The 16816-nt window shown below is 45.6% G+C and overlaps 1 protein-coding gene across 1 annotated transcript in view; it reads right to left on the bottom strand.

Annotated features, from left to right (window-relative positions):
• Positions 1-3913: 3913 nt before the first annotated feature.
• Positions 3914-16816, bottom strand: part of Kif3b (kinesin family member 3B) — a 40901-nt gene continuing 27998 nt past the window's right edge. Inside the window, exons 3-9 of the mRNA XM_047541656.1 lie at positions 15229-15330; positions 14893-15015; positions 14674-14792; positions 13208-13321; positions 12476-12581; positions 8885-9063; positions 3914-7366 (exon numbers count right to left, since the gene is read on the bottom strand). Of these exons, the coding sequence (XP_047397612.1) occupies positions 7270-7366; positions 8885-9063; positions 12476-12581; positions 13208-13321; positions 14674-14792; positions 14893-15015; positions 15229-15330 (840 nt within the window). The 3' untranslated portion in view covers positions 3914-7269. The remainder of the gene's footprint in view (positions 7367-8884; positions 9064-12475; positions 12582-13207; positions 13322-14673; positions 14793-14892; positions 15016-15228; positions 15331-16816) is intronic.

Here is a 16816-nt window from a genome sequence, read left to right on the forward strand (position 1 = left end):
CATTCCTAGGAAGCCGAGACCTTGGAGTCAAGCCGAAGTACCGCACGGAATTCCTCAGATGGTGAGCTGTGCCAGAGAAAGCTCCTGGCAGAACAGAATCTGCCAAGTAAGCCGAGAAAGCCTGTGTGAACAGCAGGCGGACTTTAAGCAGACACTTAGGGAAATTGCTTTCTGTTATCTCAAAGGGAAATAATAGCAACCAAGGCTGGCTTAGGAGAACATGCTGGGGTGCAGAGAGGACTGTGCCTTCCCCTCCCCCCACACACTAAAAAAGCCTTCAAGTGCTGTCCCTCTATCTACAGCAAGTGCCACGGAGTCAGCTCTGTTCTCCATTCTGCACTCCAGGACTCACAGGCTCCCTGACACCTCGTTCGTGTCCCCTTGATCCGGCACACTCTTTCCTCCTCGGCCAACCTTTCCTCCACCTCTCCAGGCTTGGGGCTCCTTCCCCTGACGGACATTGTTCTGAGCCCTAGCGGTCAGCACCCAGCCAACCATCCCACTCATCTAAATGCCAGGCTTCCAGAAGACAATAGATCATGCCCTCAGGGAACTTGGCAGAGAAATATATATTGCAAGCTGGGGAAAGGGCTAAAAAGGAAACAAGGTCTGATGAGAGACCATACAGCCAGGTGGAGAAGGGGGAGAAAACAGAACAGTGGACAGGGAAGGGTTCTCTGAGAGGTTGACCTTAAACTGGTGCCTCACAGGCACCAGTAGGAAATAGTCAGTCAAGCAGAAGTGTTTCAGGTAGAGGGCACCGTGCATGTGAAGGTGCCGGCCAGGAACCCAGTGGAGGTCTGTGTGGCCCAACCTTGAAGGCCTGGAAGAGCAGTGAGGAGAGGGGGGGCCTTCTCTGAGGTACCAAGCGTCCTGAATCATTGCCCTTTGTTTCTGTCTGTCTTCTCCTCACAAGGGCCACACATTCTACTCCTGTCCCTGTCTCCAGTGAGAGCAAGACCCCTGGTGCATGATGGGCTTCATGGTCGCCAGATGCAGTCAGTGGCCTCTCCCTTGGCCACTCCCCACCCCAACAGCAAGTCCCTGTTGGCCCACCTAACTGAAGCACCTAGGGACCTGTTAACCACAAAACTAGTGACAGGAGCAGTTGCAAGAGCTATGGTTATGTGCTTCACAAATGCCAGTGACAACTCAGTTAGCAGATGTGACCATCACAGGGTCCTTGGAAACCAGGCTCTCAGAGTAAGACTTTATAATCAGATGGCAACTCCAGTCTAAGAGGGCCTGCCAAAATCCAGAGCCCCAAGATTAAATTATCAGTTTGAAGTTCAAAAATCGTTTCCAAGATTTACTAACTTCTCAGTTTTTTTCAATAATAATCCAGAAAATGAGAACAAAATTGAGTGGGCAGGAATTTACAAGTTGATGAATTAGTCCCTGGCCTAACTCAGAGAGTTTGACATTTTCAAGAACATATAATTCTTTTTATTTTATTTTATTTAGCTATAGATGGACACAATATCTTTATCTTATTTATTTTTTAATGTGGAGCTGAGAATTGAACCCAGTTTATCACACATGCTAGGCAAGTACTCTATCACTGAGCCACAATCCCAGCCCAAGAACACATAATTCTTTAAATCACCCTTTGAACTCTTGCTTTCTGACTAATGGATTCTAAGCTATTCTAAACTAATAATGACCTAAGCAAAGCCAAGCTATGTTGTTGTTACCGGGGATTGAATCCAGGCATGCTTTGTCTCTGAGCCACATCCACAACCTTTTTTATGTTTTATTTTGAAACAGGAGTTGCTTAGGGCCTGGCTAAGTTGCTGAGGCTGGCCTTGAACTTGTGATCCTCCTGCCTCAGCCTCCCAAGTTGCTGGGATTACAGGTATGTGCCACTGCGCCCATCTCAGGCTATGGTTTTTAATTCTTTCTGAACAGAAGTGGGGAGGATAAAGGGACATTACATATGGTTGAAGGACATCTTATGAAGAAACATAATTTAGAAATGTTTGCCTAAGTCTCACAGGGCATTGCCTTCTTTGTGTTCTTTAAATTTCTTATTGTTTTTTGTTTTTTTTTTTAAGTCTTATACTGTAATCTCTTCTACAGTTGTTCTCCATACTTCCCTCTGTGAGGGTAAAAAAGGCCTGGAGGGGACTGGAGGTACAGTTCAGTGGTAGTGTTCACCTAGTACATATGAGGCTGTGGGGTCAATCCCCAGCACTGTCAAAAAAATTAAAAAAAAAAAAAGACTGCAGACACATTGTGAAATTCTACTTCTCTGTTCTCTCTGTTCTATGAGGACTTTATAAATGCTGTTCCCCATTTCTTCACGAATTCCTTTCCCTCCTCTCCTCTGAGAGCACCTAGCTAAGCTCCATCCTCTAGAGCTCACCATCTTCAGAAAGCCTTTTTTAACCTATGCTCTCTAAATGAGGTCCCCACTAGGTGAAGTGGCACATGCCTGTAATCCCAGTGGCTTGGGAGGCTAAGGCAGGGAGGATCACAAGTTTGAGGTCAGCCTCAGGAACTTTGCAAGGCCCTAAGCAACTCATTGAGAACCTGTCTCAAAATAAAAAGGGATTGGGACATGACTCAGTGATAAACTGCCCCTGGGTAAATCCCCAGTACCCTAAATAAATTAACTAAATTAGGTCCCCACTATTCTCTTATAATATCCTATATTATTTCATGGAATTTATTACAATTCATTCTTACCTATGTATGTGCCTTTAGTTAACATTTACTCCCCATTCTTCCCCCTTAAATTAAGTGCAACTCCGTGCAGGCAGGAACTGTGTTGGTATTACATCTATACGCCCAGTGCCTAGAACAGCTTGGCAGGTAGTACATACTCAATATTTATTTGTTAATTGGTTAGCTGCTCTTCTTTAGGGTTTTCTAAAGGTGACATTCCCAACACTGACCTCCAGTTTCTTGCGATACAAACTCTTCATGGCATCTTCTCAACAAAGGGCCTTATCACAGCACTAACCACACTGTTTAATGCCTGCTGTAGTGTGCACGCTGTGCTTGTTGCTTTAAATGGACTGCTAATCCTCACAGTGGCCTTGCCACTGTGAATTATCTCCCCATTTGACAGATAAGGACTCCAAGGTACAGAGGGGTAAATTAAATTCCTTACAGTCACAGAGCTAGCACGTACTGGCAATGCCAGGATTCAAATTCCAGAATCAGTGCTCCTAATTTGTTACCCTGGGGGATACCCCAGCAGACCAAGGAGTATGAGAAACCATAAGCTGACATGTGGCCCATTTTTGTTAATTCTCTTTTTTTTCCCTAATGGAAAACATAAAATATTTTTGTGCTAAAATAAAGACATGGAAGCCAGATATGGTGGTGTATGGCTGTGATCCCAGTGACTCGGGAGGCTGAGGCAGGGGAATTGCAAGTTCGAGTCCAGCCTCCGCAACTTGTGAGGATCTGAGTAACTTAGCAAGACCCTGTCTCTAAATAAAAAATAAAAAGGGCTGGGAATGTGGCTCAGTGGTTAAGGGTCTTGGGTTCAATCCCCAGGACCCACCTCCTAAGCACAGATATATTTTAAATTATAATGTCTAATAAATTTAAAGGAGTTTAAAAAGCAAAACACAAGGTTAAAATAAATTTCATACCTGTGGCCCAGACCTAAGGTGGGTTTTTGGTGTGTTTTTTGTTTTTGTGGTGCAGAGGAGGAAGCCACGGCTGCAGGCATGCTGAGCGAGCACCACTGAGCCACAACCCCAGCCCTGTCCCTCTTCATGTTATGTCCCTTTCCCTTTTTGCTGTATTTTAAAATGCCAGCATTGCAACTCAACCTTCATTTTCCACTGCTACTGTCCTTTAATGAGAACAATTAAAACATTTAAAGAAAACGGCAGCATATCAGATACTCAGGTGTCATTTTCAAAAGCATTAAGTAATTAACGAAGACAACTTTTGTAGGTACAATAAATCTGATTGATTTTTATTACACATCTTAGTTTAGAATCACTTTTACATTCCTAGACAAAGAGATGATACAAATAAATATCAATTGTAAAACTCAGAGCCCCAAGTATTGGCATATTCTTTGTCTAAAGGTAGCCAAAGAGAAGGTCAAGATCCACAGTAACTCCAAGGAGCCATAAAGTCCACCGCCTCCTGCCTGCCCAGGATCACTCCTTTCATAAATAACCTCAAAAGCATTTCATTCAAGAAACAAGGGCAGGGAGAGAGGGGCCAGATTTATGAACAGTACAGGACAAAGCCCTGCATGACAGACAATTGCCAGGCCCACTATTCTCATCTAGTTCCCTCTGAGCATTTTCAGTATGGCTTTTAGAGTTCGTTAATAGCCCCAGTTTTGTCCGCTGATGGTATTCGGATGATCCAAGGTGTTGTTCACAGTAATCCTCGACTACAAGTGGGAAATGTGAGGCAGCACTAATATCTCAGTTAACAGGGAATCGACACTTCTCAGAAACTTGGCAACAAGTCTACATTCAGTGAAGGAGGACTTACAAGAGTCAGACAGAAAAAGCAGAGAGCAGCCCATGGCTGAGCTGCAGAACACTCTGGCGCCCTTGGTCATGGAGGTGTGGGTGCAAGTCAAGCAGCATGCAGGCATAGACGGGAACAATTCAACGTTATGTCACAGTCTTATGAAAGTGCTTCATGCCTATGATTTGTGGCCTTGGGTTCTGAATCCAGGGGTCTGGGAGACGTGTGATTTTAAAATAATGAAGTTAGATACATTCTGCTGATTGGAGCAAAAGGGGGTCTGGCGAGGGTTGTGTACACAGTCTCAAACTCCTCCTCCCAGACGGGCTTCTTAGATCCTGTTAAAGAGCTGCTTTCAGACTTCACTAGCTGCTGCTGGCATGAAGGCCCTCTGCTGTACTGGAACATTTTAGCGTTATATGCAGATGTGAAAACCTGGTCCCTTAGTGGACTTGGTATGTCCTCTACACATCAGGCTCAATTCAGAACCCAAAGCAGCAATATTTTGTGGCAAGTCATTTTGCCATCTGCTTTTATTCAAATATTTATCCTCTCCATTCTGAGAGAAGAAAAGCACCAGAGACTGCTTGGAAAGGGACAGCTTCATCTCCAAGTGGGTGTCCTTTCACTTGTTTCCACAGACCACCATACGACACAGCTGAGCACAGAGTGAGTTTGTTTTAATTAATAATCACGCCTGTCAACCCGGCCTTCTTCTTTTGCCTTCTTGGAAAAGTTCTATGTGTCACTTAACCACCCTTCGTCACAACCACTACCTCAAGACATCAGCATTTAGGTACACTGTTATCCGCAGTTTTCAATTCTCGGATTCGTTACATGAATATTTGCAGCCTACAGAATTCAGATAGCTTTTAGGAAATGTAGTGTGAGAGACACGCAATGCCAGCAGATAACACACCCCATCATCTGGTTCTTATTCAAACCAGGACCTAATTCTTAATAAATAAGAAAGAAGCAGGGATTGATCCCAAGAAAAATGAGGGAAGGCTCCATTATGCTCTGGGAACTGCCCAACAGGGCCCTGGGTTCAGAAAGAAGGGTTACTAAAAAGGAGATAGGCTGCGGACAACAGACCTCCATTTTGCAGAATGCAAAGACATTGCACTTGGTACCTCCGACCCCCACAGGTTCTGATCCAGAAATGTGCCCTGGGAACTGAGCAGCTGAGTTAAAACATAACTCAAGGCCCACCTTGGTTGCCATCTTCCTGAGGCACCGTGCCAGCAAGATGCGCCAGGGCGGCAGACCTGGGGACTCATACTGTCCCCTCAGGCTTGGCTCGTGGACGCAGACACCCATGTGGGAGTGCTTCTAGCCTGGATAGTCATTCAATGGGCCTTTAACACAGACAAAAAGCAACAACTGCACATTAGTGTATTTCTAAAACCGGGCAAGTCCTTGGTCTCTGTCTCTCCTCGACACATATGGTCACACTCAGACACCACTGTGCTCACACCCACACACACACGCTGCTCTTGGGGGGAAATGAGTAACATTCATCTAGTGACCAACATAAAACAAAACTCTGAACCTCAATAATAGGAAGAACTAAAACTTACAAACCAAACCAGTCTATGCAAACGGGAATTCTGAACTCTCCTCTGAGCCGTTCAGGCACACAGCTGCCCCTCGCCAGCACCTTGAGCTCTGCCTAGGAGGAGCCACAGTGCTGGGACTACGTGCATTCTCTGCTGAAGGCAAGCAGGACCCCTTTGCCTACTCTGTAGGTCTTCCCTTGCCACTGCTGAGTCTTACGTCTCCATCTCTGCGTCTGCCTAGTTACTCTTCTGTTTTCTTTGCCAATATGGAACAAAATGGGGAATTCAAAAGTGCCACTAAAGTGCCAAAAGTGCCACCTTTCCCCAACTCTAGTCCCATCAGAGAAGGCAAGAGCCTCCCTTCTCCCACAAAACAGGCCCACGCAGAGCACACTCCCGAGGTGGAGAATGGACCTACAGAAAGATGCTCAGAGGATGCATGCACGGGAAAGATGGTGACAAATGAAGAATTATGTGACGTGGTGGAAGGACGTGGCACCAGTCTACAGATCCAGGTCTTTGACATGATAGTCACGGTTTTGAGGTTCTAAAGAAGCTGTTTCCCTAAACTCTCCAAGGAGGCAAAGGGAATGTTATTTCTATTGCTTCCGACACTGAATCCTTCAGGAGCAAACAATGGGAGAGAAGTCCTCTTTCAGCAGACCCCAAAGGCGGCTCTACTTCTTGCGGAGGGCATGGGAGCACGATCACTGAGCACGCCCTCCTGGGGCTGGGATCCAAATGAGACTTCTTGTTTCTTCCCTACAAGAACAGGCACCTACTCAGGTTCTAGGACTTTCACTTTTCAACCTCATTGTTATTTTATCCTGAGGCTCCAAAGACATGGTTCCGCTAAGGGGACCCCTGACTGCAGTATTGTTCAAGAAGAAGGGAGCCCAATGTGAAAACAGGCTAAAAAAGGAGAGGGGAAGGAAGGGAGGGCAGGGGAACACAGAGAAGGAGAGGGAGAAGTGAAGCAAGGTCATGGTCATTCTCTTGCTGTCCACTTCGACTATCGCACTTTACCTTACCCATGCATTTCTGAGATGCTAATTAAAGGACGTTTCCCAGAGGAGCTGAGTGCCAGATTAGGACCAGCACATTCGACCAGATTAAGTTGGTTACTCTGCAAAGAGGCCATTGCTTCTCCTGGGGGAATGGTTCTGAGCCTGGCTCAAGTCCTCTCTGCAGCTTTGTGCTTGTCTCTTCTCTCAGAAGGCAATGCTGCTGCCACGCCCTGGGAGAGGAGGCACCAGCTTTATTTGGGAACCAGCCCCCGAGACTGTGGATAAAGCTGAGACGCAGGGGTTCCTGAGGAGGAGGAGGAGGATCCCGACTTCCTTCCACTCTTAGGCCTGCAAAAGCCAAGCATATGTTTACATTACACATTTCAAGGTGGCTTCTCCTCAATGGTCCGCAAGTCAGAATACTTTGTACAGTAAAAACCATAAAACTACTAGGCTAGCCCAATCTCACCCTCTGTGCACAACCAATGTGGCCTTCCAACAGAGGTGTGAAACCTGAGGGAAGGGATGCTGATATTTGGCAAGTCTGAAGAACTGAATTAAAACCAAAGGTTGAGGGGCTGGGGTTGTGGCTCAGTGATAGAGTGCTTGTCTAGCACGTGTGAGGCACTGGGTTTGATCCTCAGTATATAAATAAAATAAAGATCCAGTGACAACTAAAAACAACCTCAAAGGTTGACCATCCTCTCCCAGTTGGTAAAAAGGTATTAAGCTGGGCATGGTGGCATGCACCTATAATCACAGACACTCAAGAGGCTGACAAGGATGGTTTAAGCCCAGGAGCTTACGAATGACTTGGGCAATAGAGTGAGATCCTGTTTTAAGAAAACAGAAAAGAGACAGGAGTTGAGAGAGAAACCAATATCCACATGTGCTGACCTCAGCCCACAGGATTAGTGCCGTCCTGCTGGAATGCCAAGACTAGCATTGCAATGGAAACATCTGGGGGCATACTCCACCAGGCTTGAGGGCAGGGGTTATGATAGGAGTGGGATTGGCCTGAGGTGCCTGGCTTGAGGGATTTGCTGATGTGCATCCTGGAATTCTGTCTCACTTCTCTTTCTGGAAAGAGAACCTCCCTGTGTATGTGTAAAGACCAAGTTAGAGCTAAGGAAGGCCTTGCTCATACCATGGTAGGACAGGTCAGTGTGTTGGAGAAGGCCTCTGTGGGACCCCACCAGGTTAGGTCAGCACCTTGGAATACTGAGTCATTCTTTTTGTCATGGGTTTCAGGAAGGGGTTTAGTTAGTAGGTAGGGGTAGGATTGGTCACTTCACCCCTCCACCCACATCCTGCATCAGCACTCAGGCAATGAAGTGTGCCTCTCCCCCTAAGCTCATTAAAATCCTGTTAATACATAAAAAAAAAAAAAAAAAGAAAGAAAAAAAATAAGTTTGCACATAGAATTTGTTCCATTTTTGGTTTTCCACCCAGTTGTTTTCCTTAAACTTCAAACTTCAAATCTGGAATTTAATAAGGTAGAATTCCTATTTCACACATAAGACCCTGCATAGAGGGTCAGAGTCGGAGGTGTGGACTAAGGCAGACACCAATTTGAACTCAGGCTCTGCCACTTACTTGGTGGGTTTCCTTGGACCTGGATGCTTTCTCAAAACTTCTAGGTCTCAGTTTTCTCAATAAAATGGGACTAAAGGTACTATTTATCTTTCCAGAAAATCAAGAGAATCCTTGTAAAGAACTACATGGCACCTGGTAGGAACTCAAGAGCTGACCTCATGCCACTAGAGCACGGGCTCCTTCCCAGGCAGGGACTGGGTGATTAGGTATTCTGGTCTGTTCATGTTCAAATGTGCTCTTTTCAAACACAGGTCACTAAGAGCCACTCACCTGGCCTTGGATTTCTTATTTGCAGTGCTTTCAAAGGATGACGCATCCACCTGTATCTCATCTTCATCCTGCAGAGCTGCGTCCAATGCGGCCTGGACCTTGGGGGCAATGGCTGGGCCCTCGTAGTCTCTGGTGGTCCGGCTGGGCATGTCCAGCTCTAAGAGCACAATATTTTCTGCCTGCAGAAGCACAGCCATCATTGGCTAGGTTGGCCTCCAATCAGACGCAGAGTACAAGCAATCTAGACCCCCTTCCAAAATAGGACTGTAAACTGCCATTCAGAGCCTACTAAGGGCCTAGCTATAATAATGATACAGTTTATAACTTTTTTCCTGGTAGGATTGCAGATGATTTTTATATTCTTCTCTATGTTCTTCTGTGTTTTCATTTTTTTAATTCTTTTTTTTTTCCTGTCTTTCTTTTTTTTTTTTTTTTTCAATGAATATCTTATAACCTAAGGGAAATAATCAGAGAAAATTACTAAATAAAAATCCATTTGTTGTTGGCATGGATGTGGGGAAAAAGCTACACTCATACATCAATGGTGGGACTGCAAATTGGTGCAACCACTATGGAAAGCACTATAGAGATTCCTCCGAAAACTTGGAATGGAACCACCATTCAACCCAAAGGACTTAAAATCAGCATACTACAGTGACGCAGCCACATCAATGTTTATAGCAGCTCAAATCACAATAGCTAAACTATGGAACCAACCCAGATGCCCTTCAACAGATGAATAGATAAAGAAATTGTGGTATATATACACAATGCAATATTATTCAGCCTTAAAGAAGAATGAAATTATGGCATTTGCTAGTAAATGGATGGAGCTAGAGAATATTATGCTAAGCAAAATAAGCCAATCCCAAAGAACCAAAGGTCAAATGTTTTCCCTGATATGTGGATGCTAATTAACAATAGGGGTGGGGGTGGACTAGGGAAGAATAGAGGTACTTTGGATTAGACAGAGGGGAGTGAAGGGAAGGGAGGGGGTACAGGGGTAGAAATGATAGTAGCATGAATTGGATATTATTACCCTATGTGCACTTATGATTACATGACCACTGTGATTCTACATGTATAACCAAAAGAATGAGACGTTATACTCCTCTATGTATGATGTGTCAAAATATATTCTACTGTCATGTATAACTAATTAGAACAAATAAAATATTTTATAAAAAGAGCTAAAAAGGGGCTGGGGAGATAGCTCAGTCGGTAGAGTGCTTGCCTTGCAAGCACAAGGCCCTGGGTTCGTATCCCCAGCACCCAAAAAAAAAAAAAAAAAAAACAAAAGAGCTAAAAAAATTTATTGCAGATACTTTGAAAATATAAAAAGATATAAAGAAAGTAGTCATCACCAATAGAGTCGTAATGTGGATGAGGAGGGCATGCATAACAGTGTATGTACTTGTAACTACGTGTGTGTGTGTGTGTGTGTGTGTGTGTGTGTGTGTGTGTTTGTTTTTGGGGGGTGGGTACTGGGGATTGAACCAGGGGTATTTTACCACTGAGCTACATTTCCAGTCCTTTTATTATTATTTTTTTTAAGTTTGAGACAGGGTCTTACTAAATTGCTGAGGGTCTCACTAAATTGCCAAGGCCGGTCTTTAACTTGCAATCCTCCTGCCTCAGCCTCTCAAATCACTGGGATTACAGGCGTACACTACTGCACCCAGTGGCTTGTGACTACATTTTTTTTTTTTTTTTGTTACTACATTTTAAAAAACAAATGGGAAGCAAGGTTCATTGGCACATGCCTACAATCCCCAGAGACTCAGGAGGCTGAGGTGGGAGGATCACAAGTTTGAGGTCAGCCTCCACAATTCAACAAAATCCTGCCTCATAACTGGCCTTGTAGATTGACTCCTTTACTTGATATGTGGTGGTGAGCCTTTCCTACCTCCTGAAACGAGTTTATAGAAGGAGAAGCACCCATGATTACACATGCCATCTTTTCCTCTGACTCCTCCCAGTTGATGGAGTCCAGTCCCAGGGCTCCAGAGAGGGCAGGAAGGACCACTGAAGGGAGAAAGTGGGACAGGGAGTGGCTCCATCCACTGTTTTAGATCTTTAGTAGTGCATAAAATCTCTCCTAATGAAGTAGGTTCATTGCTGAAAACGTCTGAGAGTCATTGTTTTAATTCTACCTTTGGGTCAGGGTAACCCCCTGGAATTTCACACATTTGATCTGTGGATTTTTTTGCAAGGGATACCAGGAATTAAACCCAGGGGCACTTAACCACTGAGCCACATCCCAGTCCTTTTTATATTTTCTTTTGAGACAGAGGCTCCCTAAATTGCTGAAACTGGCTTTGAACTTGGGATCCTCCTGCCTCAGCCTCCCAAGCTGCTGGGATTACAGGTTTGTGTCACCACACCCAGCTGATTTGTGGATTTTAAAGTCATATTTTTGGCTTAAAACATGAAAAAACTAGCAAGATATGCATCATCTGAAACTGCTAGAAAATGCTTCTGAGGATTCTGACACGCTACTTATCTTCCACTGTACAAAACTCCAGTTAGCTGGGCTCTGTGGTGCACTCCTGTAGTCCCAGCGACTTGGAAGGCAAGTTGAAGGCCAGCCTTGGCAACTTAGTGAGATCCCTTCTCAAAATTAAAAAAAAATTTGAAAAAAGGGGTTGGAGTACAGCTCAGTGGTGGCACACCCTGGGTTGGGGTGTGGGGTGGAACTAATAAATCTTTTTGCTTTTGTGAGTAAATCAGCACCGGAGGAGTCAACTAAATCCTAATCTTCTGTTTTGCTCTGGCTCCAAGGGAGATGTAAAAATATTTTTAAAATTTTAAATGAAAATCTTTCATTATAAAAAATAATAGAACTTTCCTGTTGAGAGTTACAAAATACAGATAAGCAAAATAAAGAAAATTTAAAGTGGGCATACTTCCACCACCCAGAGATAACCAGTTTACATTTTCATATATTTTATATAAACTTTTTGATTCATACACACTTCCAGCATAAACTGTTTCATAATGAAACAATTCATTATGTCTCCTGTTCTGTCCAGTCGCCAATTGCCTGACCCTTGAGCAAGGACTGCCTGTGCAGAGTAGATGGGAGAACTCAGAGAGAAGGCAGTGAGGGCCCAGCACCAGCAATGTAACAGACATAAGGTCTATGGCACTTTAATTATAAAATATAAAACAGTCCTCTTATGTCATTTTAACCAACTACATGACTGACACATATGACAAAAGAAAGCACTGGAAGTTCTTCAGCACTGACCCATGTCCTGCCACTAGACATATGTTCTTTCTGATGTTCCCACAGACTCATTCTGAAGCTTCCTGCTAGTGTTTACAGGCATGACGGACAGGATGTTTATACGCCCCTCCTTACCTGGTCCCAATCTGAGCCTCACTCTACCTTTCCATTTATTATTTATTATTCACTTGTTGTTATATTCATGTGTTACTTGTTATAATTGTTATAATTATTATAAATGTCCTCAATATCTCTGGAAAGTCAAGACACAAACTCTGCGACTTCACATCAGCCTGCGGGTTTACTCAAACCTAAACTACTCTAAAAGAGATTCGAGAAAAACCCAAGAACAATCTTCTCACCCTATATCGGGCCTCTGGACGAATCATCATGGACATTCTTGCATGTTGGCTCAATGGTCTCTTGTATCCCACAGCAGAGACTGGCCGCTTCATCATCTGCTGATTCCTGCAAAGACACCGCAGTGGTTAAGGCCCTGGCTGGAGTATGGCCCCCAGCCCAGGACTGGTCCTGTGGAACAAGCACTTAGAAGACTGAGCCAGACAGAACCTGACGGGGTAACTCCCAGGACTGCGGGCTGACAAAAGTGGGGCAGGAGTGGTTTCTATTTTCTGCTTGAGTTGCTGTGTGCTCCAGAAGTGAACATCAGGTATCTTTTAAGCTGGGAGGGATGTTAGTCATCATCGTCCAGTTCTTAACACAAACCACAGCCGTCCTCCTGACCCCTGCATCCAGGTCGCTGTCCCCCACCTTCCCAGCAGAACCAGGCTCAGCTATCTCTGTACTGCCACTCATTTGGCCTAATATACTTCATTGACCGGGGAAATGGGAATTCAGGAATTCGGGAAAGGTGGTTAATCCACTGGTGACGAAGCCCTCCCATTCCTCATGCCATGCTTTTCACCCAACCTTTACCTAATGGACCAGCGGCAGCCAGAGCGTCAGAAATGTAATTGATTCTGAGTTTAAATAAATGAAGCTGTGCTCTCCCCACATCCCTCTAGCCAGCGCAGCTTATCCATGTTCTGTTTCCTCCCCACTTGCAGGTCTACTTGACATCGACAGTGACTTACTCCAGTCTGGTTATAGGATGTAGCTTCCAATGATCTTCCTCTTCATCAAAGAAGGATCTATTCATAATTTTACTTTTTTCTTCCAAGGGAATAAAGTTTTCTATAATGAGATGCCTGTGAGAACACACATAATGGAGGTGAATAGAGCAGGCGTGGTGGTGCGTGTCTGCAGTCCCCACTACTTGGAAGGATGTGGCAGGAGTATGGCTGGAGCCCAGGATCCCAGCCTGGGCAACATAAAAAGACCCTGCCTCACACACACGTGCAAATGTGTGCATGCACACACACACTCAGAATGCTGGCTATCTGGTGTCACAAGTACTGAGTAATTAGGTAACTGAGTCAAGTCACTCAGCAGACAGTTCCTCAGCAGGTACTATGAGCCTAACATTGTACATGGAGCTGGGACACAGCCAAAGATGACACCTGGTCCTTGCCTGAGACGAAGAGGTAAGGGTGTAGCACTCAGGTTTGACAGGTGCTGAGAGTGGTCTGTCCAGGAATATGGAGAAGTCACTTCTGCCCAAGGAGGAGCAGCATGAGGATGTGAACAGACTGAAGAGGGAGGTGACGCCTGGGCTATCCTGGGGTGAACAGCTGCTACCAAAAATAAATTTAAGAGGGCTGCTAGAGGCTAGGAGCAGTGGGACACACCTATAGGGCCAACTATGCAGGAGACAGAGGCAGAAGATTGTAAGTGTGAGGCTGGCCTGGGCAAATTAGCAAGACCCTATCTCAAAATAAAATGAAAAAGGCCGAGGACACGAATGAGTGTTGGAGCCCTGCCCCTGAGACCCTGGGTTCAATCCCACTATCTCACACACTCACAGAGGGCCACTGAGGCTGCGAAGTCAGGTCACTGCCTTCCACAATGCTGAACACAAATTAGAAATTAAATGGCCTTCTTCTGGTCCCGCAGTTTGTTGCCCAAATTGGAACACTGGCCATTCTGAATGACCAGGGTAAAGAGCAGGGCTGAATGGATTTCAGTGCTTTAACACTCAGGGGGAAAATCATTCCTGAGAGGCGTTTCTGTCTAACAAATGCTTAGGAAATACAGCAAAGAAACAAGTGTGGTGTGGTGGCTCACACCTGTAATTTCACAACATGGGAGGCTGAGGCAGGAGGATCACAAGTTCAAGGTCAGTCTCAGCAACTGAGCAAGGCCCTACAGCAATTTCTGGAGCAATTTAGGGAGACCCTGTTTTTAAAATAAAAAATTACAAGGGCTGGGGATGTGGCTCAGTGGTTAAGTGCCCTTGTGTTAAATCTCGAGTACCAAAAACAAATCAATAAAGTAAGACGGAAAGAACTTGGACCCAGAGAGGGAAAGGGACTTCTCAGGAATAACAGAAGAGTCGGGTGGCAGGAGGTGAGCTGGCCCTGTCCTCAGGGACGGTTCTTACTTGACAAACAATGCCAGTGGCCCAGCAAGAGGCGGGTGCCATGGACAGTCCAGCACTCACTTGAGCTTCAGCTCCCGGGTGAGCTCGTTCTGCGTCTGCTCCAGCTCTTGGCGCTCCTTGATGTGCTCTTCTTGGAGGTCGTGGATCTCGGCCTTCACCGCCTGAAGCTTAGAGAAGAGCTGTAACGGGGAGAGGCAGGTGAGGAGGGCCCACCCCAAGAACGGAGTCCCCTTACCTCAGGCCTCAAGGTGTCTGGATTTGGCCTTGATCCTCTCCTACCTTTTTGAGTTTTTTGGTCTTGATGTCCACCTCCTGCTGCAATGAGCTGTATGTCTCTTTAAGTTCCAAGGTCTCCTCATCTCGACTTTCCATCTGTTGCTGGATTTCTCTTTCTCGACGTTTCTGAGCAACATCACAAAATCCATCAGCTTGCTCTAGACACCGTCTGTGCAAGAATGTGGGGCTGGCTGCTCCCCATCAGTCTCCAGGCAGCATGAGGCGGACACAGCTCGTCTCTACTCACTCTGAAGAGATTCTAACACCCAAGGGATTTGTTCTGTGGCACAAATGCACCTTGGCCCACCCTACTCTCCCCAGAAAAGAATGCCAAGTTACCTGCTCTGCAATTTCCTGCCGTTTCTGCTCCAGTATTTTCTGCTGTTCATTTGTATGATCTACTATGTTTTTCCCTCCAACAAGCAGCTTACTCTCCATGGCCTGAGTGAGAAACAAAGTAGAAGCCACACTGTGAATGGTCTCCCCAGAGCACAGCGCCTCACAGAGGACGAGCCAAAGGGGACAAACTCTGGGGAGAAAAAGACTGTGCTCGGTATCCTTCCTGAGGGGGCTGGGGCTTCGCCTGGTAACACTGAAGGTGCAGCCTCTCCTACATACAGGAACCTTTGCTTGTTTGCTTGCTTTTTAAAATATTTTTTTAAAGTTGTCAGTGGGCCTGTATTTTACTTATTTATATGTGGTGCTGAGAATTGAACCCAGTGCCTCACACATGCCAGGAAAGTGCTCTGTCACTGCGAAACAACCCCAGCCTGACCTCTGCTTTCTATAACAATGTGCTTTTGGCTTGTTTAGACAAAGCATTAACCCCACTGAGAACATGCTAAGTGCCTCCTATATGCCAGGTACTGGGGATGCAACTGTCAGGGAGAACCACAGGGTTCAGTCACTGAGGGACATAGACAAATAAGCCAGCTTTAACCAGATGGTGTGGGATACCATCATAAGGACCTTTCAGAGTAATTCATGGGAGAGACATACTGAAGGAAGAGAATTCAGACTTTTTTATTCTTATTCATTTATTTATTTTGGTACTAGGAATTGAACCCAAGGGTGATTAATCACTAAGCCACATCCCCAGCCCCTTTCCTTTTTCTAGTTTTGAGACAGGGTCTCACTAATTTGCTTAGGGTCTCTCCAAGTTGCTGAGGCTGGTTTTGAACTTGGGGTCCTCCTGCCTCAGCTGCCCAAGTTGCTGGGATTACAAGTGTGTGCCACTGCGCCCAGCTGAGAATTCAGACTTTTGGAGGAAGTTGGGGAAAGTTTCCTGACTAAAGGGACATCTACACAGAAAGATGAAGTAAAAGCCAGAAAAAAAGGGGGGATTTGTGAGAGGGCAGGGTAGAGAGTGGCGATACCTGGAATTAGCAAAGCAAGCTGGGAGTCTGCTCATAGCTCTGTTGAGGAGGCTGAATTTGATCCTAGGAACCTCAGGGAAGCGCTGCTGGTTCTCTGAGCATGAGGGTACACAATCAGATTTGTGTTTTAGAAAAATGACTCCCTGCAGTAGGAGGGTGACTGAGAAGGGGCAGACTGGGTGGAGGGAGAGTGGACGGAAGGCTGCAGCAGGGCTCGGGTGCAGCGGAGCGGCTGGTCCAAGAGACCCTAGTGAGCAGGGGTCAGAGGCTATAGGACCAAGGGGGCCATAAAGAGAGAGGGAGGCAAATCCCATGTGTTGAAGGCTTGGTCACTAATCCGTGACACTATAGGGAAGCGGTGGAAGCTTTAGGAATTGTGGCATTCTGGAAGGAAGTTAGATCATTGGGAGTGTGCTCTCGAGGGAATACTGGGACCCTGGTCCTTTCCTCTTCCTTGCTCTTTGCTTCCTTGATACCATGAGATAAACCGGCCTTCTGTCCAGATACTCCCTCCATGATACACTGTGTCACCATAGGTCCAAACTAACAGG

The sequence above is a fragment of the Sciurus carolinensis genome, chromosome 2 (assembly GCF_902686445.1).
Source record: "Sciurus carolinensis chromosome 2, mSciCar1.2, whole genome shotgun sequence".
In the NCBI taxonomy this organism is placed as follows: domain Eukaryota; kingdom Metazoa; phylum Chordata; class Mammalia; order Rodentia; family Sciuridae; genus Sciurus; species Sciurus carolinensis.